Source organism: Schistocerca nitens, chromosome 4 (assembly GCF_023898315.1).
Source record: "Schistocerca nitens isolate TAMUIC-IGC-003100 chromosome 4, iqSchNite1.1, whole genome shotgun sequence".
NCBI lineage: Eukaryota > Metazoa > Arthropoda > Insecta > Orthoptera > Acrididae > Schistocerca > Schistocerca nitens.
In genome coordinates, this window is record NC_064617.1 from 537,229,033 (window position 1) to 537,245,804 (window position 16,772).

Consider the following 16,772-nt stretch of genomic DNA (forward strand, 5'->3'; position numbering starts at 1 on the left):
AGGAAAAGTACAGGCTCAATGTTACCTGGGATGGGACATTACTAGAACACACAGATACTCCCACCTACCTTGGCGTCGTGCTGGACAGAACATTGACATACAAATATCATTGCGAAAAAACACGCAAAAAAGTAGAAGCACGAAATTCCCTAATAAGAAAGCTGTCCAATAGCAAATGGAGTGCCAAACCTACCGTGGTCAGAACTTCAGCCCAAGCTTTGTGCTTCTCAACTGCCGAATATGCCTGCCCGGTATGGTGCAGATCCGCCCATGCAAAAAAGGAAGATATTAGCTTAAATGAAACATGCAGGATAGTGACAGGCTGCATGAAACCAACCCCCATAGAAAATCTTCACAGGGCCGCAGGTTTCATAACCCCTGACTCACGTATGAAAGCCCATGAACATACCGAGAAGCTAAAACAAACCTTTGATGCCCGTCACTCAATATTTGGCCTAGAGTGTGGCCCCAGCAGACTCAAATCCAGACCCCGTTTCCTAAGTTGCGCCTTAGATGAGCCCACCATCTACTATTCACTAAGAGAGGACCCACCAAGCGGCCTTTCTGGTGATTGGAAAACCTGGAGAATGCTTAACCGCATCAGAACTGAGGTGGCTCCTGTGAAATCTAATCTGATCAAATGCGGTTTGTTGGACGAAAATGACGACAAATGCGACTGCGGACTCGACAGGTCATGAAACATCTTCTACAATGCCCTGCCTGCCCCCACAGATGCACCCTCGACGATCTATGGCTGGCTAAAGAAGAAGCATTGGACATTGCCAATACTGGGCAAACAAATTGTAGTTTCCGGAACGAAAAAGTAAAAGTAAGTCCATCATTGTTTGGGAACATGAAGTACATGAATGGCTGAAAATGGTCTCCATGTAGCCGAACATAACCATTTCCAGTCACTGATCGGTTTAGTTGGACTAGAGGATCCAATCCATTCCATAAAAACACAGCCCACACCATTATGGAGCCACCACTAGCTAACACAGCCCAGGAGAGCCGCTGCAGGCGATGTGGTGCTGTTAGTAAAGGCACTTCCGTCGGTCGTCTGTTCCCGTTGCCCCTTAACGCCAAATTTCACAGCACTGTCCTAAGGGGTACGTTCGTCGTACACCGCATATTGATTTCTGCGGTAATTACACGCAGTGTTGCTTAGCTGTTAGCACTGGAAACTCTACGAAAACGCCGCTGTTCTCGGTCGTTAATCCAAGGTCATCGGCCACTACATTGTCCGTGGTGAGAGATATTGCGAGAAATCTGATATTCTTGGCACACTCTTGGCACGGTGGACTTCGGAACTTTGAATTCCCTAATGATTTCCGAAACAGAATGTTCCATGCGTCTAGCTCCAAACTACCATTAAGCGTTCAAAGTCTGTTAACTGACGTCGTGAGGCAGTAATCACGTCGGAAAGCTTTTCACATGAATCACCCGCGTACAATGACAGCTTCGCCAATGCACTGCCCTTTTTACCTTGTGTACGTCATACCACCGCCATCTGTATAGGTGCAAATCGCTATCCCATGAATCTGTCACCTCAGTGTAATACTTACATATACAGCACCCACTTCCTGTCATCCATTAGGACGCCAGCTCTCAACCAGAAGGTAGAAACAGATATACAAATGGCAACGTACAATTTCTGATTGTCAAACTGAACGCTATTATTCCGAATTAAACCCCAAGCTCCACGCAACATGCCATGGAAAGAGACGATACAGCACTGATATGCATATGTCCTGAGATTCTTTTAAAACTATGTAATATTATTTGAATCTTGTCAGTATTAAATGTAGTCTTCCAGTTGTTTGCCCACAGTTGTACAAATTCTAGGTATTGCTCAAGCTTATTAACTATAAACTGAAGACTGGAGCTACTTCTATAGAGCACAGTGTGATCTGCAAATAACGAAGAACTTCCGTCTGTTTTGGGATCTCATTTGTAAATATATAGTACAATATGGGGACCAAAATTGAGCCTTGTTGGACTCTACCTTTGATGGATCTTATATTGCTATCGGCTCCTGATATATCGACGTAGAAAGCTCTACTTTTGAGAAATGGTGCTACTGTCCTTATAATGTGACCTGGGCAATCATATTCATGATGCTTGTGTATAAGACCTTTCTGCTACACACAGTAAATGGCCTTTTCAACGTCTACAAATAGTATGGTGAATGTTCCGAGCACCACATATTTGTTCAGTTAGTCTAGTAACTCTTCTCTATTCTGGAGTATTGCTGTGCGGTGTGGGATCCGCATCAGGTGGGACTGACGGATGACATCGAAAAAGTACAAAGAAGGGCATGTCGTTTTGTATTATCGCGAAATAGGGGAGATAGTGTCACAGACATGATGCGTGAATTGGAGTGGCAATCATTAAAACAAAGGCGATTTTCGTTGCGACGGGATCTTCAAATGAAATTTCAATCACCAGTTTTTTCCTCCGATTGCGAAAACATTCTGTTGGCACCCACCTACATAGGGAGAAATAGTCATCACGATAAAATAAGAGAAATCAGGGCTCCACAGAAAAATTTAAGTGCTCGTTTTTCCTGCGCGCCGTTCGAGAGTGGAACGGTAGAGAGACAACATGAAGGTGGTTCATTGAACCCTCTGCCAGGCACTTTATTATGAATAGTAATCACGTAGATGAAGATGTAGCCCAAACTGTTCGAGAAAACGTGGCGATGTGGCGCAGTGCCTAGCACACCGGACTTGCATTCGAGAGGACGACGGTTCAAATACCCGTCCGGCCATCCAGATTTAGGTTTCCGTGATTTCCCTAAATCGCTTAAGGCAAATGACTGGATGGTTCCCAGAAAGGGTACGACTGACTTCCTTCCCCATCCCTCACTAATCCGAGCGTGTGCTCCATTTCTGATAACTTCGTTATCGACGGGACGTTAAATCCTAATCTTCCTTTCCTTTTATATTTGTGCATGAATAATGATACAGGTGTCTTTGAGAAAATTCCGCGCGTCGTCGTATATGACCCGCTCCTGTATCTAGCCGACGATCTTTAGCAAGGAATCTGGGCGTTAATTTTGCGGGAATAGAGGGTCCTTATTTGGCTTACGTGCAACTATTATTCGAGTCTGTTTCCATCACTTAGAAAGTAGGTGGCATTGTAGATTGACGTCTAGCAGATTATAGCTCTAGGCAGTAGGGGTTGCTGAACGTTGTCACGGACTGGAGTTTTTTTAGAGTTGAAATTCCTAATATGCCGACATGCAGTCCCCGCTATATGACTGAAAGAAGTTCTAATCGGAGTATGCAAAACTCGAGCTACTCTCCTGATGATTCGTTCGTTCTTCGTGATCGCCGCTTTTCGGACCAACAGACTCAAGAGCCCTGAACTGTCTTTCGAAGGAGTCGTCCAGAGCTTCAGCACGGTCTTGGAGGTCGAACACGATTATATTCTCAATATGAAGAAGCTCAGTTGACGAGTAATTCATTTATCTGAATATGTGGATTTTCCAAAATTTCTCCTGATTTTTCTCTGATTCGTGGAACGTGTGTATGCCCTAGGCGCGCTGCGAAAGGTTTCGAATTCACGTCTGACTCGCCTGGCCAATCTGTCATCCTCTCTCAGCGGGATCTAGGTCGCTTTTCCAACTGCGTCTGTAGAAGCGTTGTTCCGCTATCAGCTCCCGTATGTGATAGAAAGGTGATTTCCTAGCCTGATATGTTTTACCGTAGTTGTGGCCTTCTTGCTGCAATCACGTATGACACTGTTAAAATATTCCGTTGCGGTCTTGATGCCATGTTTTAGTGACGTGAGGGTATAAGTGGTATATTGATTTGAGCCAAATGGTTAAATCTAATCCATATTGGTGTTGGGTTGTTTTGATGGAGGAGACCAGACAGCGATGTCATCGGTCTCATTGGATGAGGGAAGGACGGGGATGGAAGTCAGCCGTGCCCTTTCAAAGGAACCATCCCGCCATTTGCCTGGAATGATTTAGGGAAATCACGGAAAACCTAAATCAAGATGGCCGGAAGCGGGATTGAACCGTCGTCCTCCCGAATGCGAGTCCAGTGTGCTAACCACTTCGCCACCTCGCTCGGTCCCATGTTGGTGTGTTTGACTCTTATTGTCCATGTATATTGTAAGCGAGCCAAGTCTTCATCAGTTTCCAGAAGCACCGAATTATGATCAGAGTCAGTATTATTTACCACCTTGGTTGGCATTTATCAAGTCAATTTTTTGGCTAAGAATATGTCTAGTATGTGAGGGCGGCATTGTGGGTAGTAGTGACAATGAGGGGTGGGGGGGGGGGGTAGATCTTGAAGTAAAATTATCGTATGTTGATCGGTATCGAGGAATCTGTGAAGTACTTGTCGATTGGTGTTCGTAGCTCTGCAACTCCACGACCTATGGCGAAAAAAGAACGCAAAAACTCTTGCACAACAACCGCTGGAGAACACGAGAAATCAGAAGTCACTTCATTTCTCTGTACTCCTTACAAAGAGTACCCACTAACGAACTTTAAGAATTTACAAACCTCAATACACTCACGTCATCATCAGCTGCCTCAAGTCTGTGGTCTGACATGGAAGAAGTCTTTAATTTCCTTAAGCAGATCAATTTCGCAAAAATCATTCGCGCCATCAAAGAAGCTGCAACTCAAATGAGACAGGCAACCGACGCATTTTCAAAAAATACAATTTTATTTTATGCTACAGTTAGCCTTCTCGACGGAAAATATATCTTTTATCATCAGGAATTGGAATGCCATTGGCATTGATCAGATGAACCTTCGTTGATGCGAATAACATTACGTACGCATTTGTCAGAGGCGCCCATGTACCCAGGTACACAATGGACGCTACACCGACAGCTCAGAGGAAGAGAACTACAACAAAATTACGTAAGTTTCTGCACTGCTTTACATTTATCTCCTCTTACAGAGTCGATTTACACCGTGTATTCCAGGAGGCCACAGCTAACGCGATCTTTTCTCGCGTCAGCGGTCGAACGCCGCCCTCAGTAGCTTCTAGTATCGCCGTAACTGTAGTCCACTCCAGGAATTAGCACGTTACGCGCTGAGAGTCCCTGAACTTTCCATCGCATCCGTGTTGCACAGGCAGTGTGATTTCGCGGTCAGTCATCATCTTTGTACAGGACGAAAAAATATTTATTACCTGTATTTGGCTTTGTTATACAAAATTGTTGCTGCAAATGTCGTAGATTGCATAATCGCGTATATACGAGTCTGGCTCAGTAGCGTAACTGATTGAGCGTAACTAATTCTCTGTCATACTTCTCATTCAAAGACGCTGCTCTCATATCGATTCCTGGTTTGTACTAGACGTTTACCTTTCTTCTCTGACGAGGCTAGTCTCAGGGGAAACAAATATTCAGGCGAAGTTTGTTTACTGTTCCTGTTAATACTAGCAGATGGACAGAATGTGTCTGAGATTCCTGGACGACAGCAGCATACCAATGTGAACGCATTGTTACTGTGTTCAGGTCCAGGTTGAACGCTACCATTGTAGAGCATACCAATGACTTAGGTTACGAAGGCGGTTGCCATGTATACAAGACAAAAAGGACATCATCGTTGTCAGCATAGAGGTGTATTGTTATTGAGACTGTTCCGTCTTCGAGGTGCTGACACCAATCACTTTTTAATCCAGCACGTAATCATGAATGTTTGTTCATACAGCACAGGAATGCAAGGCCGAAGTTTATGTCATTGCTGATTTCTGTTATATTAGTATTAGGCCTTAATACTTACATTACAAAAAAAATCATTGTGTACATTTGTGTTTCTATCCACAATTTAATCGTGTGCTTACAAGTTTTTGATGTATATGAAAGTTTTGTTTCATTTTTTATTTATTTTTTCATTATACTTGACACATGATCGTGGAACACGTCATTATAAAGCTGGTCGTCAGAAGCCAGATATCCGAAAATGTTGACGTTTAAAACACCGAATTTACAATATTTAATAATGGGTAAGGAGTGAGGAAGTTGTCGAGCATGACCTGTAAGTGAGAACCATTCTGGCATTCTCTTGCAATGATTTGGAAAACACATGGAAAATTCTAACCAGGATGATTTGTAAAAAATGCTTGCATCCTCTTTATGCGAACAGTTTTTCTCACTTTTTCATTGTTTCATTGAGTACTAGACCTGAATTATTCTCAAACGAACAATATTGTTCTGTTTCACGATCGCTTTCAGAGCTAGCAAGAAAATATCAGGAGGCCCTGAAGTATTCACACATATAGAAACACAACAGGAATGATCAATCGAAGTTAAAAAGTCTCGTGCAATGGACTCTAAAATGGATGCCTTAAAAGCTATGAGCACTTCAACTTAGGTACTGTGAAACAAATCTCTTCTACTGCTAGCTGGTTGCTTTCCATATTTTGGGAATAGGCAGCAGGGACGAAAATAAGAAAAAAAGTTTGGTAAATATGGAGTCTAAAATTCATACTTTAAAAGCTATGAGGACCTAATCGGTAGAAGAGATGTGTTTCACAGTAGCAAAGATGAACAAGTAAAATAAAAACAACTCAAGTAAGTGGACGTATAAGCCTGCGAAAGGCAAAACCGTTTAGTGCTTGTAAAGCTGCCTTGGTGGGAGACGGAATGGTTTTATCTGCTGATAGGTTTTTGGAGGCTGTGTAACTCAGCAGAAATGAACTGTTCCAAGGTAATAACAATTCGTCTCGTGTTTTAAAACATGCCATTGGTTCACAACAACTTTCAATTCCTATGAGAACACAATGAAAATATATGTTTCTGAACGTTGAACGTTATTTTTGAGTAATTCTTATGGATGTGAGCAAAATGAATAGATGGCCCTTCTATCTCATAATGAAGGAATGGATGCTGTTATTCATTTTAAATAAATACGTTTTTTTTTCAATCACAAATTTATTGAGTGAGTAGATGCACCGTGAAATGAATGTAACAATACCCAGGTATCTACGTAGCGTCGCAACCGAGACCCCTGAATTGACGTCACACGTCGCCTGAATAGCACGCCTTTCAATGTTCCTGTATCTGTGCAGAGCGATTCAACTGCTACCAGTTTGCTTCGTTAGGTAAGTAGAAATAATGAGAAAAGAAAGAAGGCTCCTCATAACGGATGCGGACTTCATACACAGCAGCCGTTCCCACGGTAGTTTTATTTTCGCTAATCCGTTGTGACGCTAGGCAAGTTGCACTTGCCGTTAACGCTCAGTAACACGCGTAATCTGCAACTGTTGCGGAAGGGACTTCGAGTGAAGTGGGAGCAGAAGTGGGGCGAACGGCAGTCGCTAACGGTGAGAAATGGCAGTGAGTGATGTTGCACCTGACTTTGAGAGTTTCGTTTTGTCCTTTTCCAGATGTCGAGCAGCACGGAAGACATTACGGCGCGGCCCGCCGCCGAGCCTATGACAGGCGTGGACAACCCCGTAGCGCTGCAGGTCAGTTCTGTAGTAAAATCTGACGTTAATGGTAGTTATTAAGTAATAATGCAGTCAGCTCGGCTGAGATTTTTTATTTATTTAAGTCACTTCCGTGTGCTGTGACTGAAGACTGATTTAAGGCAGCTATCCACGCTAGTCCATCCTGTGCCACCAGTGCATCTCTACATAAATACTGCAATCTACAACTATTAGAACCCATCAACTGAAGCCAAGCCTTGGTCTCCCTCTAGCGTTTTTACCCTTCCTACTACTTCCATCCGTTAAGAAATGGGTGATTCCTTGATACCTCAGTCAAGTATTGCTTTAAATCTGTTTTTTCCTGCGACTAGATTCAGAGACCCTTCATAAGTTGTCTCATCTAGCCTTCTAATCTTCAGCATTCTTCTGTATCACAACATTTCCAAAGCTTCTGTTTTCTTCTCACCACAACTATTTATCTTCCACGTTCCATCGCTGTACATAGCTATGCTCTAGACCAGTGTGTTTCAACCTCTTTGAATACGCGACCCCTTTCCAAGTAAAAATATTCTGGCGACCCCCAGAAAGATAATAAAAGCATGTCAGCGATTTCAAAGACAACGTATTTAATTTTCTTTCTATTTGATACTATACTGATCGAGAAATCAAGTGCAATGTGAAAAGAGGTCGCAGTGTTCTGTGGGCAGAGATAAAATTATATTCTCTGCCGCGGTAGATACGTGGGGGTGACAAGGGGTCAGCGGGGGCACAGTCGTGCGTTTTCAGTTACTACTATCAGTTGTCCGAGTACACCAGCAAGTACTGACATTATTGTCTTCGCGCTTCACTCTGAGTCAACATAAAGGCTTTAGGTTGAAAAACACAGCCTCGACCAATAATGGCCACCGGCTTTATAGACTCCTAGTTCACCTTTGAAATGCAATACATCTCTGATACCAAAGAGTAATATTCTATGAGTTGGACCGCCGAATGTCGTAGAAAAAATCTTAAAATGGTAAAGCGAGGGCTCAGTGTCTACAAAGCCCGGGCCGCATGGAGCCCAAAGTTAGTATCATGCGGTCCAAGAAGTGAGCATCTATCATACGATCGGGGGGAGGGGGAGGGGGGTTGGTAAGGATTTAAGGATTACTGGTCACATGATCATAATTAGTTGAATTTGAAGGTAGGTAAAGTTACTGAGAACAATTCAGTGATAGTGTTGTTCGTATAAGATTCGGCAGCAAACCAACGCCAACAACAATAGTTCAGGTATACATGACGATGTCACAAGCAGAAGATGAATATGTAGAGAAAATATGTGAGGATATATAACGGGTAATTCAGTGTGCAAAGGGAAATGATAATCTAATGATCTTGGCGATTTTAACGTAGTAGTAGAGGAAGGAATACAAGACACAGTAATGGGAAGATATGGGGTTGATAATAGGAATGATAGAGGAGAAAGATGAACTTCAGCTAGTAATAGTGAATAAACTCTTCAAACCTCATAACAGGAGGAGGTATACTTGGAATAGATCTGGAGACACAAGAAGGTTCCAGCTGGATTATATCACAGTGAGACACAGATTCTGAAATCAGGTATTTTCAGGGCTAGCTGAAAAGTAATGCCTCCGATTTTTTATTTCGTTTTCAATATCGATAGAGGTATTAAACATCTTGCATATTACTCCATCAACTTTCCCACATCTCTGAAACAAGTTGCAATCCTCTGTCACTACGGGGCTCTGAATTGTAGCTTCTAATGTGGCGATGTATAACGTAATTGCGTCGGTGTATGATAAGAGACACTCGGAAAATTGAGAGCACAAATTCAAAGAGTTTGTCCAGACACGGACCACCCTCTCCATCAGCTTCACAATGCCACACCACACATGACATCTGGAACAGTCCGACGCTTTGTATCCACTGTCATCCATCATCCACAGTACAGTCCGAACTTGAGCCCATCTGATTTTCGTCTGTTTTAAAAATTTAAGAACGCCTTCAAGGACTTCACTTTGATAGTGATTAAGCAGTACAAACAGAGGTGAGGTTGTGGCTGCGTCAACAAAGTCAAACATTCCACACTGATGGTATCGACAAACTGGCATCTCGTTGGGAGAAATACGAGGCGTGTTTTTTAAGTAAGTACCGTTTTGAAATTAAAAAAAGACGTGCTAAGATATCTCAATAATTTCATTTTTACATGAAAGCCTGTACCTTAATCTACTTTTCTACATAATTTCCGTCAATATTGAGGCACTTGTCATAACGTTGTACCAGTGTTTGAATACCCTCCTCATAGAAGTCTGCCGCCTGACTTTTTAACCACTGCATCACCACTGTTTTTACTTCGTCATCGTCTTGAAGACGCTGACCGCCCAGGTATTTCTTCAAGTGCAAGAACTGGTGATAGTCACTGGACGCAAGATCGGGGCTGTACGGAGGATCTAGAGTTTCCTGGCGAAAAGATGTGATCAGATCTTTGGTCTGATTCGCCACTTGCGTACGACGGGCATTGTCTTGCAGCAAAACGATGCCCTTGCTCAACTTCCATGGACTGTTGCTTTGATTCTGGTGTGACGTAGGCCACCCATGTTTCATCGCCTGTAAGAATTTGGCTTAAAAAATCATCACCGTTGTTGTGGTACCGCTCAAGTAAAGTCAATGCACTCTCTAACCGTTTGGTTTTGTGCACATCCGTACATTAGTTTTTTTAAGTGTTATAGAACAATTAGGTTACAATAGTAGTGCCATGTATGTTTTATATTTGAAATATTCTTAATAATAAATATTTTTACTTTAGTGCAAAGGTCAAATTTTCATTCATAATCAGAGATATATAATTATACTTACGTATTACGATAAGCATCCTGCATGTGTTTTGTACTCGAAAGCCTTACGTATTTCATAAACAATGTTTACTTTGGAGCATAGACCATATCTTCGAGATATGAAACTTTCCTCTCTGTGTGGAACCTTGTCCATCATCATCTTTGTCCATTTTGTGTGTTTTCAATTTGTATTTGGAGCATTTCAAAGCTATCCTTGCATATTAAGAAAGAAATGTAGTTTGAGTGATACAACACATTAAACATTTTGCAAAATGTACAATTTCCAAGATCAAGAAGTAGTAAAATGCGTATATTAGACGAAAAATAACATCGATAATATTTTTTTAGTACAGGCCATGATGCATTATCTTTCTCCCCACAAAAGTGTGCTTGGTGAGTTGATTTAGTACTGGAAACTTCTAAAAACATTAGGTGCTGAAAACCATTCATGACAGTATTTTGTAGCTACGACTTACTAAGCTGGTGGTTCTGTAATATTCACATCTGTGAGCAATTGTCTTATTTCCAATAGAATTAATACATTCTTCTTTAAGTGCGAAGGTATTCCACATGCGTCATAAATCTCGCATACCAGGTAGAATAGGTTTGTTGAGGCTGGCTGTCCCAGTGATCCCAGTAGTTTTGCAGGAATATCTACTTCAAGTGCCTTGTTTCTACTTATGTGATTCAGTTCTTTGTCAAATTCTTCTCTCCCCTCTCACCGTTATCTACTTCCTCTACTTTTCCCGCAATATCGTGTCGAAGTTCGTTTCTGTTGTGGAACCGTTCTATAAAGTCCTCCCACCTTTCAGACATGCCTTCTTTGCTTAGTACTGGCCTGTCATCTGTTTTTAATATTCTCATCTTTCTAAACATTTCTTCGATTTTCTTGTAGACACTATCTACCTTTCCTATAATTACGATTGCTTCTACAGCGTTTCATTTCATCTACGTCTACATCCATACTCCGCAAGCCACCTGATGGTATGTGGCGGAGGGTACTTTGAGTACCTCTATCGGTTCTCCCTTCTATAGCTTCTCCCACTTTGCCTTTTAGCCTGCACACTTCGTTTTTTAGGCGTCATTTCTCCATTTTTACCTGCTTCATTTGTATTTATAACTTCTTTTGTACTTGATAATCTGCAAATTGACTCTTCCAGTTGCAATTGTACAGTGGCTGATGACTGACGAAAATGTTAGCATGTCATTTGAGAATAATTATTTGATCATTATTGGTACAGTATAGATTTCAAACGCTCACTGTAGTAAACAAGGTGTTACGGAAACAGATTTTTGTAGCTTTTGCCCTCTAATCGTAAACTTTTAAAGAAACTCGTACCGGTATGCCCCCTGGAGCTTCTGATGAAACGAATCGTTATTTGCTACAAGTTTCGATCGGAATTGTCATCAATAGGCAGCATAAAATTTAAGTATCAGGTTATGCGGTATCATTCCTAACGCTGCATCTTTGAAAATAACTTTATGCAAGGTCACCCGATGCCTGTTTCACGACTTTACTTATTAATACTTCTGTAGTACTTCATGGTCCGTTTAATTTTTAATGTTCTTCGAAAACACAACTTTCTGAATGCTCATTGACGAATAGCTTTGACTCAGATTGTTGTTCTCAAGTTAAATAAACATTTGAAAATCTTTCTGGTGTGACTTGACCAAAGTGCATCACTATCATCATCAACATCATGGATTAGATTTGTTGAGACTTATCCATCTTCAAGGATTCAGTTTATCTGTGGTCATCTGGTATTATGTTTCCCTATGCCTTTATAGTGTTACATAATTTTTAGGTAATGCGTCTCTCATTCCTTCAATACGCCTTAGGCAATTTATCTGATGTGTTTCACTTTGCCCCAGTAGATCTTTAAAACTAATATAAGCCTTGGATTCAATTTCAGATGCGAACAGCTCTTTTACATCCAGAATACCATCAGAAAAACCTCATTTCTGTTGCCAGGATTCTTAGATACTGATTTTTTTCAGTGTTGAGTACTCCAAAAATTGTAGAGGCTGCTACGGTTTTATAGAACTGTATCGCCGACTCAACACTATCTTTGCCACCTAAGTTTCTTCACTGCCTTGCAGCAGTCACTCGTGGCCCCAAGCCAGGCTGAAGGACGAGGGTTCGGCATTGCGCTAACAACCCAGTCCTCATTACTCTACTTTCAAATGTTAGTAGTTTTTCCATTTCTCGTTTAGTCATGATCCAGGTTTCTGAACCTATCTAACTGCTGGGCATATCACATTCCATTTTGCTTCCCTTCTTATATATCGAGCATATTTTGACCAATTTCCATATCCATATCAACTGGATCAGTTTCTATTTTATGTCTCTAGGTGCAAGCCCTCACCTCTCTCTTTGACTAATTCTCCTGTTATTCTTTCCTCCCCAGGAACATTTTGTTTCTGTGTCTTTTGACTGTAATCTTCACATCTTCGTCAATCACTTTCTAGTTTTCTTCATCTTTCCTTTCCTCCGTGGTATCTGCAGGTAGCATCTCATCTGGGTCTGGGCGATTCAAGAGTTCTGAGAACTATTCTCTCCATCTTTCTACAGTTCTTTCTTTGTCATTTATCAAATTGCTAATGGTGTAGCACTACTAAATGAATCAAACAATGTGTCGAAAGAAATGTAGCAGAAAATGGACAACTACGCACAAAAGGTTGGGCTAAGAATGAATCAAGACAAAGCGGAGTTCATGCATCTAGGAAGAAGACAAGAGCAGCAGGAATTTATTGTGATAGATGGCATGGGGATCAAAAGAGTCCATCAGTTAGGGTACTTGCGATGTTCATTTACCAGCAACAACAGCACAGGAATGGATATCAAGGAAAGAATAGCAATGGTAATGAAATTCGTGTATTCCCTCGGTGAGACGATCAGCTCAGAATCAGTATCAGCGAGAACAGAGAACATACACCAAAGAGCTAAAACATTGTGTCCACCTGTTTAATAGATTGTTATTCCACTTCTCAAACACAGTGCAACAGAGATACTGCTTGGCATGGATTCAATGCATAGGTCAAGCAATTCCCACAGATTACGGGATGATGGTTTATGGGCATGCAGCTGGCGCCCGATGTATTGCAATGGGTACAGATCAGGCACATTTTCTGGCCAAGATAGAGTTCACTATGATGCCCCTCAAACCACTGTAACACGATTCTGACCTTGAAGCATGGACAGTTATCATGAGGGAAGATATCATCGCCATAGGGGGAAACTTCAAGACTGACGCGATGCAGGTGTTCCGCAATAATGTTGAAATGTCCCCTTAGGAAAATTAAGAATTACTGTGCTGGTAAACTTCTACATTATTTTATTTTCAAACAGCTGAGCAAAACTCAACGTACTCAAACAGTTTTCTCTTTACTTATTCTGATCATCACTAAAGTGACACACAATATTTTAGCGCAATGCAATCTGAATTTCAATAATCCCTACAAGAGAATGGTCCTGACTAACAATAACCTATACCTCTCATGAATCACTTACCTCACAAAAATCTTCGTTACTTGAACTACTGCAAAACAACGAGTGCCAAAACTGCCAGCTAAATAAAAGATTCTAACTACTAAAGGCACTAACAACTGATAGGCATAGTTAGCAAATGAAAAATTTTGATAGAGAAAAAACAATGTATTTACCTTAATAATGTTCAAAAGTAATCATATATCAATTCATGACATCCATCTTTACAAATTTCTTTTTTCTGGCGGACACACGTCCAGATCGTCCGTTTGTAGTAACCTCTCAAAACTCTGGCTTCTCTCTCTCCACATCCACCACTGCTGGCGGCTCAGCTCCAACTGCCCAACGCTACGCGCTGTTCACTTCCAACTGTCCAACACTACACTAGCGTATATTCCAACAATGAGTCCAACCAGCCACAGACTGCACACACCACAGTCATCGATTTTCATACAGAGTACTATGTGGCGTTACCAACATAAAAACCTAAACAGCCCACTTAAAACCTAAACAGCCTACTTACAATGTTCATGTAATTCACTGCTGTAATTATGCCTTCGATTACCTTCATAGATCCCAAGGAAGCCCAACTCAATGTACCCCACAGCATAATTTTGCCCTCACCAGCCTGCATCTGCGGTGGTTTGCATGTTTCGTGCAGCCACTCGCCTGGATGACGACGTGTAAGGACCCACCCATCGACCTGGTGTAACAAGAAATGCGATTCATTCGTCAGACGACACATTTGTTCTGATCCACTCAGTGATGATGTGACCACCGCAGTCGTAACTGACGATGTTGTTGGGTCAACACAGGAACACGTAAGTGTCGTGTGATGTAGAGTTCCATGTTCAACAATGGCCTTTGAACGCTGTGCTCTGAAACACTTGTACCTGCACCAGCATTGCACTCTGTTGCTAGATCTGCCACAGATTGCCTAATCTGGATTACACAGCGGGAAATCCTCCGACCTCTACATTTGTGATGAGACGTGGCTGTCCAATACCATATGGCCTATCCATTATTTCACCACCCTTCAACCACTTTCCGTAGGTGCTCACGACAGTAGTACGCCAACAGACGCCATTTCAGAGATTCTCATTTCCAACTGCAGCGCCCCAAGAATGTAGCATTTGTTAAAACCACTTGTATCAGTAGATTTCCGCATTTGCAACCCGTATTCGCTATAATGATTGCCCATTCGTGTCTCATCCACTTACATTCTTTCCTTACTGCGTGTAACACACTGATGTGCCCAGCAGCAGGTATGTATCGGAAACCTGGAGCATAACTAAACGAGAAAAAAACCCGTGCTATTTCTGGTGATTGGGCCGTCTCAGACGTATCGTGTATGCAGAGATTATTCCAGATGTGGAGACACAGGAGCAGCGTATTCGTGCTGCCCTTGACACTGTTCGGATGCAGCCTGGCCGATTTAAACGTATGAGACAGAACATGCTACGGCGCGTACACGCATGCGTTGAGACACATTGAAACCATTTTCAATACATACTGTAACTCTGCCTGCATCGTACAGCGTGTATTAGACTGCATTCTCTGTAACAATGTATGACTGAATACACTGTCTCTAGAATGGAAACCATGCATTTCTGGACGTAAGTTCATTAGACCTTTTTTGTTCCGTATCGTCTCGTCGATCAATCCGTAGAGTTTGTACACGGTGGAAAAAATCATCCTGTATAATCAGTTTGAAACGTTCCGGTGTCTCCAGATCTCTTCCACATATACACCCTTCTTTCAAGATTCTTAAACCAAGATTTAGCGATGATTAGATTATGCTCTGTGCAAAATTCTGCCACGTGGCTTCCTCTTTCATTCCCCACCCAGCCCACATTTTCTTCCTTCGCCTATTTTCGAATACGAGTCCCCGATCACAATTAAATGTTCCTCCGCCTTAACTATCTGGATAATTCCCTTTACATCCTTTCTATCTCATCATCTGCGGAGTTTGTTGGCGTATAAAAATGTACTACTATGGTAGGTGTTGGCTTCGTGTCCATCATGGCTACGAGAATGCGTTTACTACGCTGTTCATTGTAACTTACAAGCATTCCTATTTTATTCTTCCTACTCCCGCCTTACCCCTATTTGATTCTTTATTTATAACACTGTTCACCTGACCAAAAGTCCTGTTCTTCCTGCCACCGAACTTCACCAATTCCTACTATACATAACTTCAACTTATCCATTTCCCTTTTAAAAATTTTCTACGCTACCTACCCGATTTAAGGATGCAACACTTCACACTCCGACCCGTAGGGTCCCAGTTTGGTTTTTCCTTATGACTACAACCTCTTGAGTAGTCCTCGCCCACAGATCCGAATGGAACGTCATTATTACTTAACCATGCAGTAGAGCTGCATGCCCTCGGGAAAAATTAACGCCTGTAGTTTCCCCTTGCTTTCAGCCGTTCGCAGTATCAGAATAGAATGACCATTTTGGTTGATGTTACAAGGCCGGACCAGTCAATTGACCTGACTTTTGCCACTGCAACTACTGAAAAGTTTGCTGCACCTCTTCATGAACCACACGGTTGACTGACTTCTCAACAGATATCCATCCGTGGTGGCTGCACCTACGGTACGCCTGTTTGTATCGTTGAGGCACGCAAGCTACCCCACCTCGGTAGGGTCCTTGGTTTATGAGGGGATGTTGTTTATTTTTATTTCATACACCACAGAAAACCCAAATAAATGCGAGATGTTCAAGGTTAGGATACGGACACCTTGTGAGTCCTGTTCCCGCGTAGAATCACACAGATTTGTTCTGCAATGGTTCACGTCGAATTGTTCCCGAGTGTGGGCGCCTCTGCAGACACGAGTTACAACACTCGTTCTTTCCGTGGTGGAAGCGGCCTTGGGCTGAAAAGCATTTTCTCCGCGTGGGAAGCTTGCCGCCCGTGTTGTGCGTGCTGTCCGCCGCAAACAAGCTGGTGTCGGCTAGAGGTAGTGTTTACGAGTTGGGCAGTTGCGTGGGAGTCTCGTCCACCATACTGGTGTATTCTTGGAGAGAATCATTGCTTCACGC

At 42.2% G+C, this 16,772-nt stretch overlaps 1 protein-coding gene across 2 annotated transcripts in view; it reads left to right on the forward strand.

Annotated features, from left to right (window-relative positions):
• LOC126251308 (ABC transporter G family member 23) overlaps positions 1 to 16,772 on the forward strand; it is a 341,716-nt gene that overhangs the window by 203,689 nt on the left and 121,255 nt on the right. For both annotated transcript variants that reach the window (XM_049951635.1, XM_049951634.1), the window contains one exon: positions 7,362 to 7,442. In XM_049951635.1, the coding sequence (XP_049807592.1) occupies positions 7,362 to 7,442 (81 nt within the window). The remainder of the gene's footprint in view (positions 1 to 7,361; positions 7,443 to 16,772) is intronic.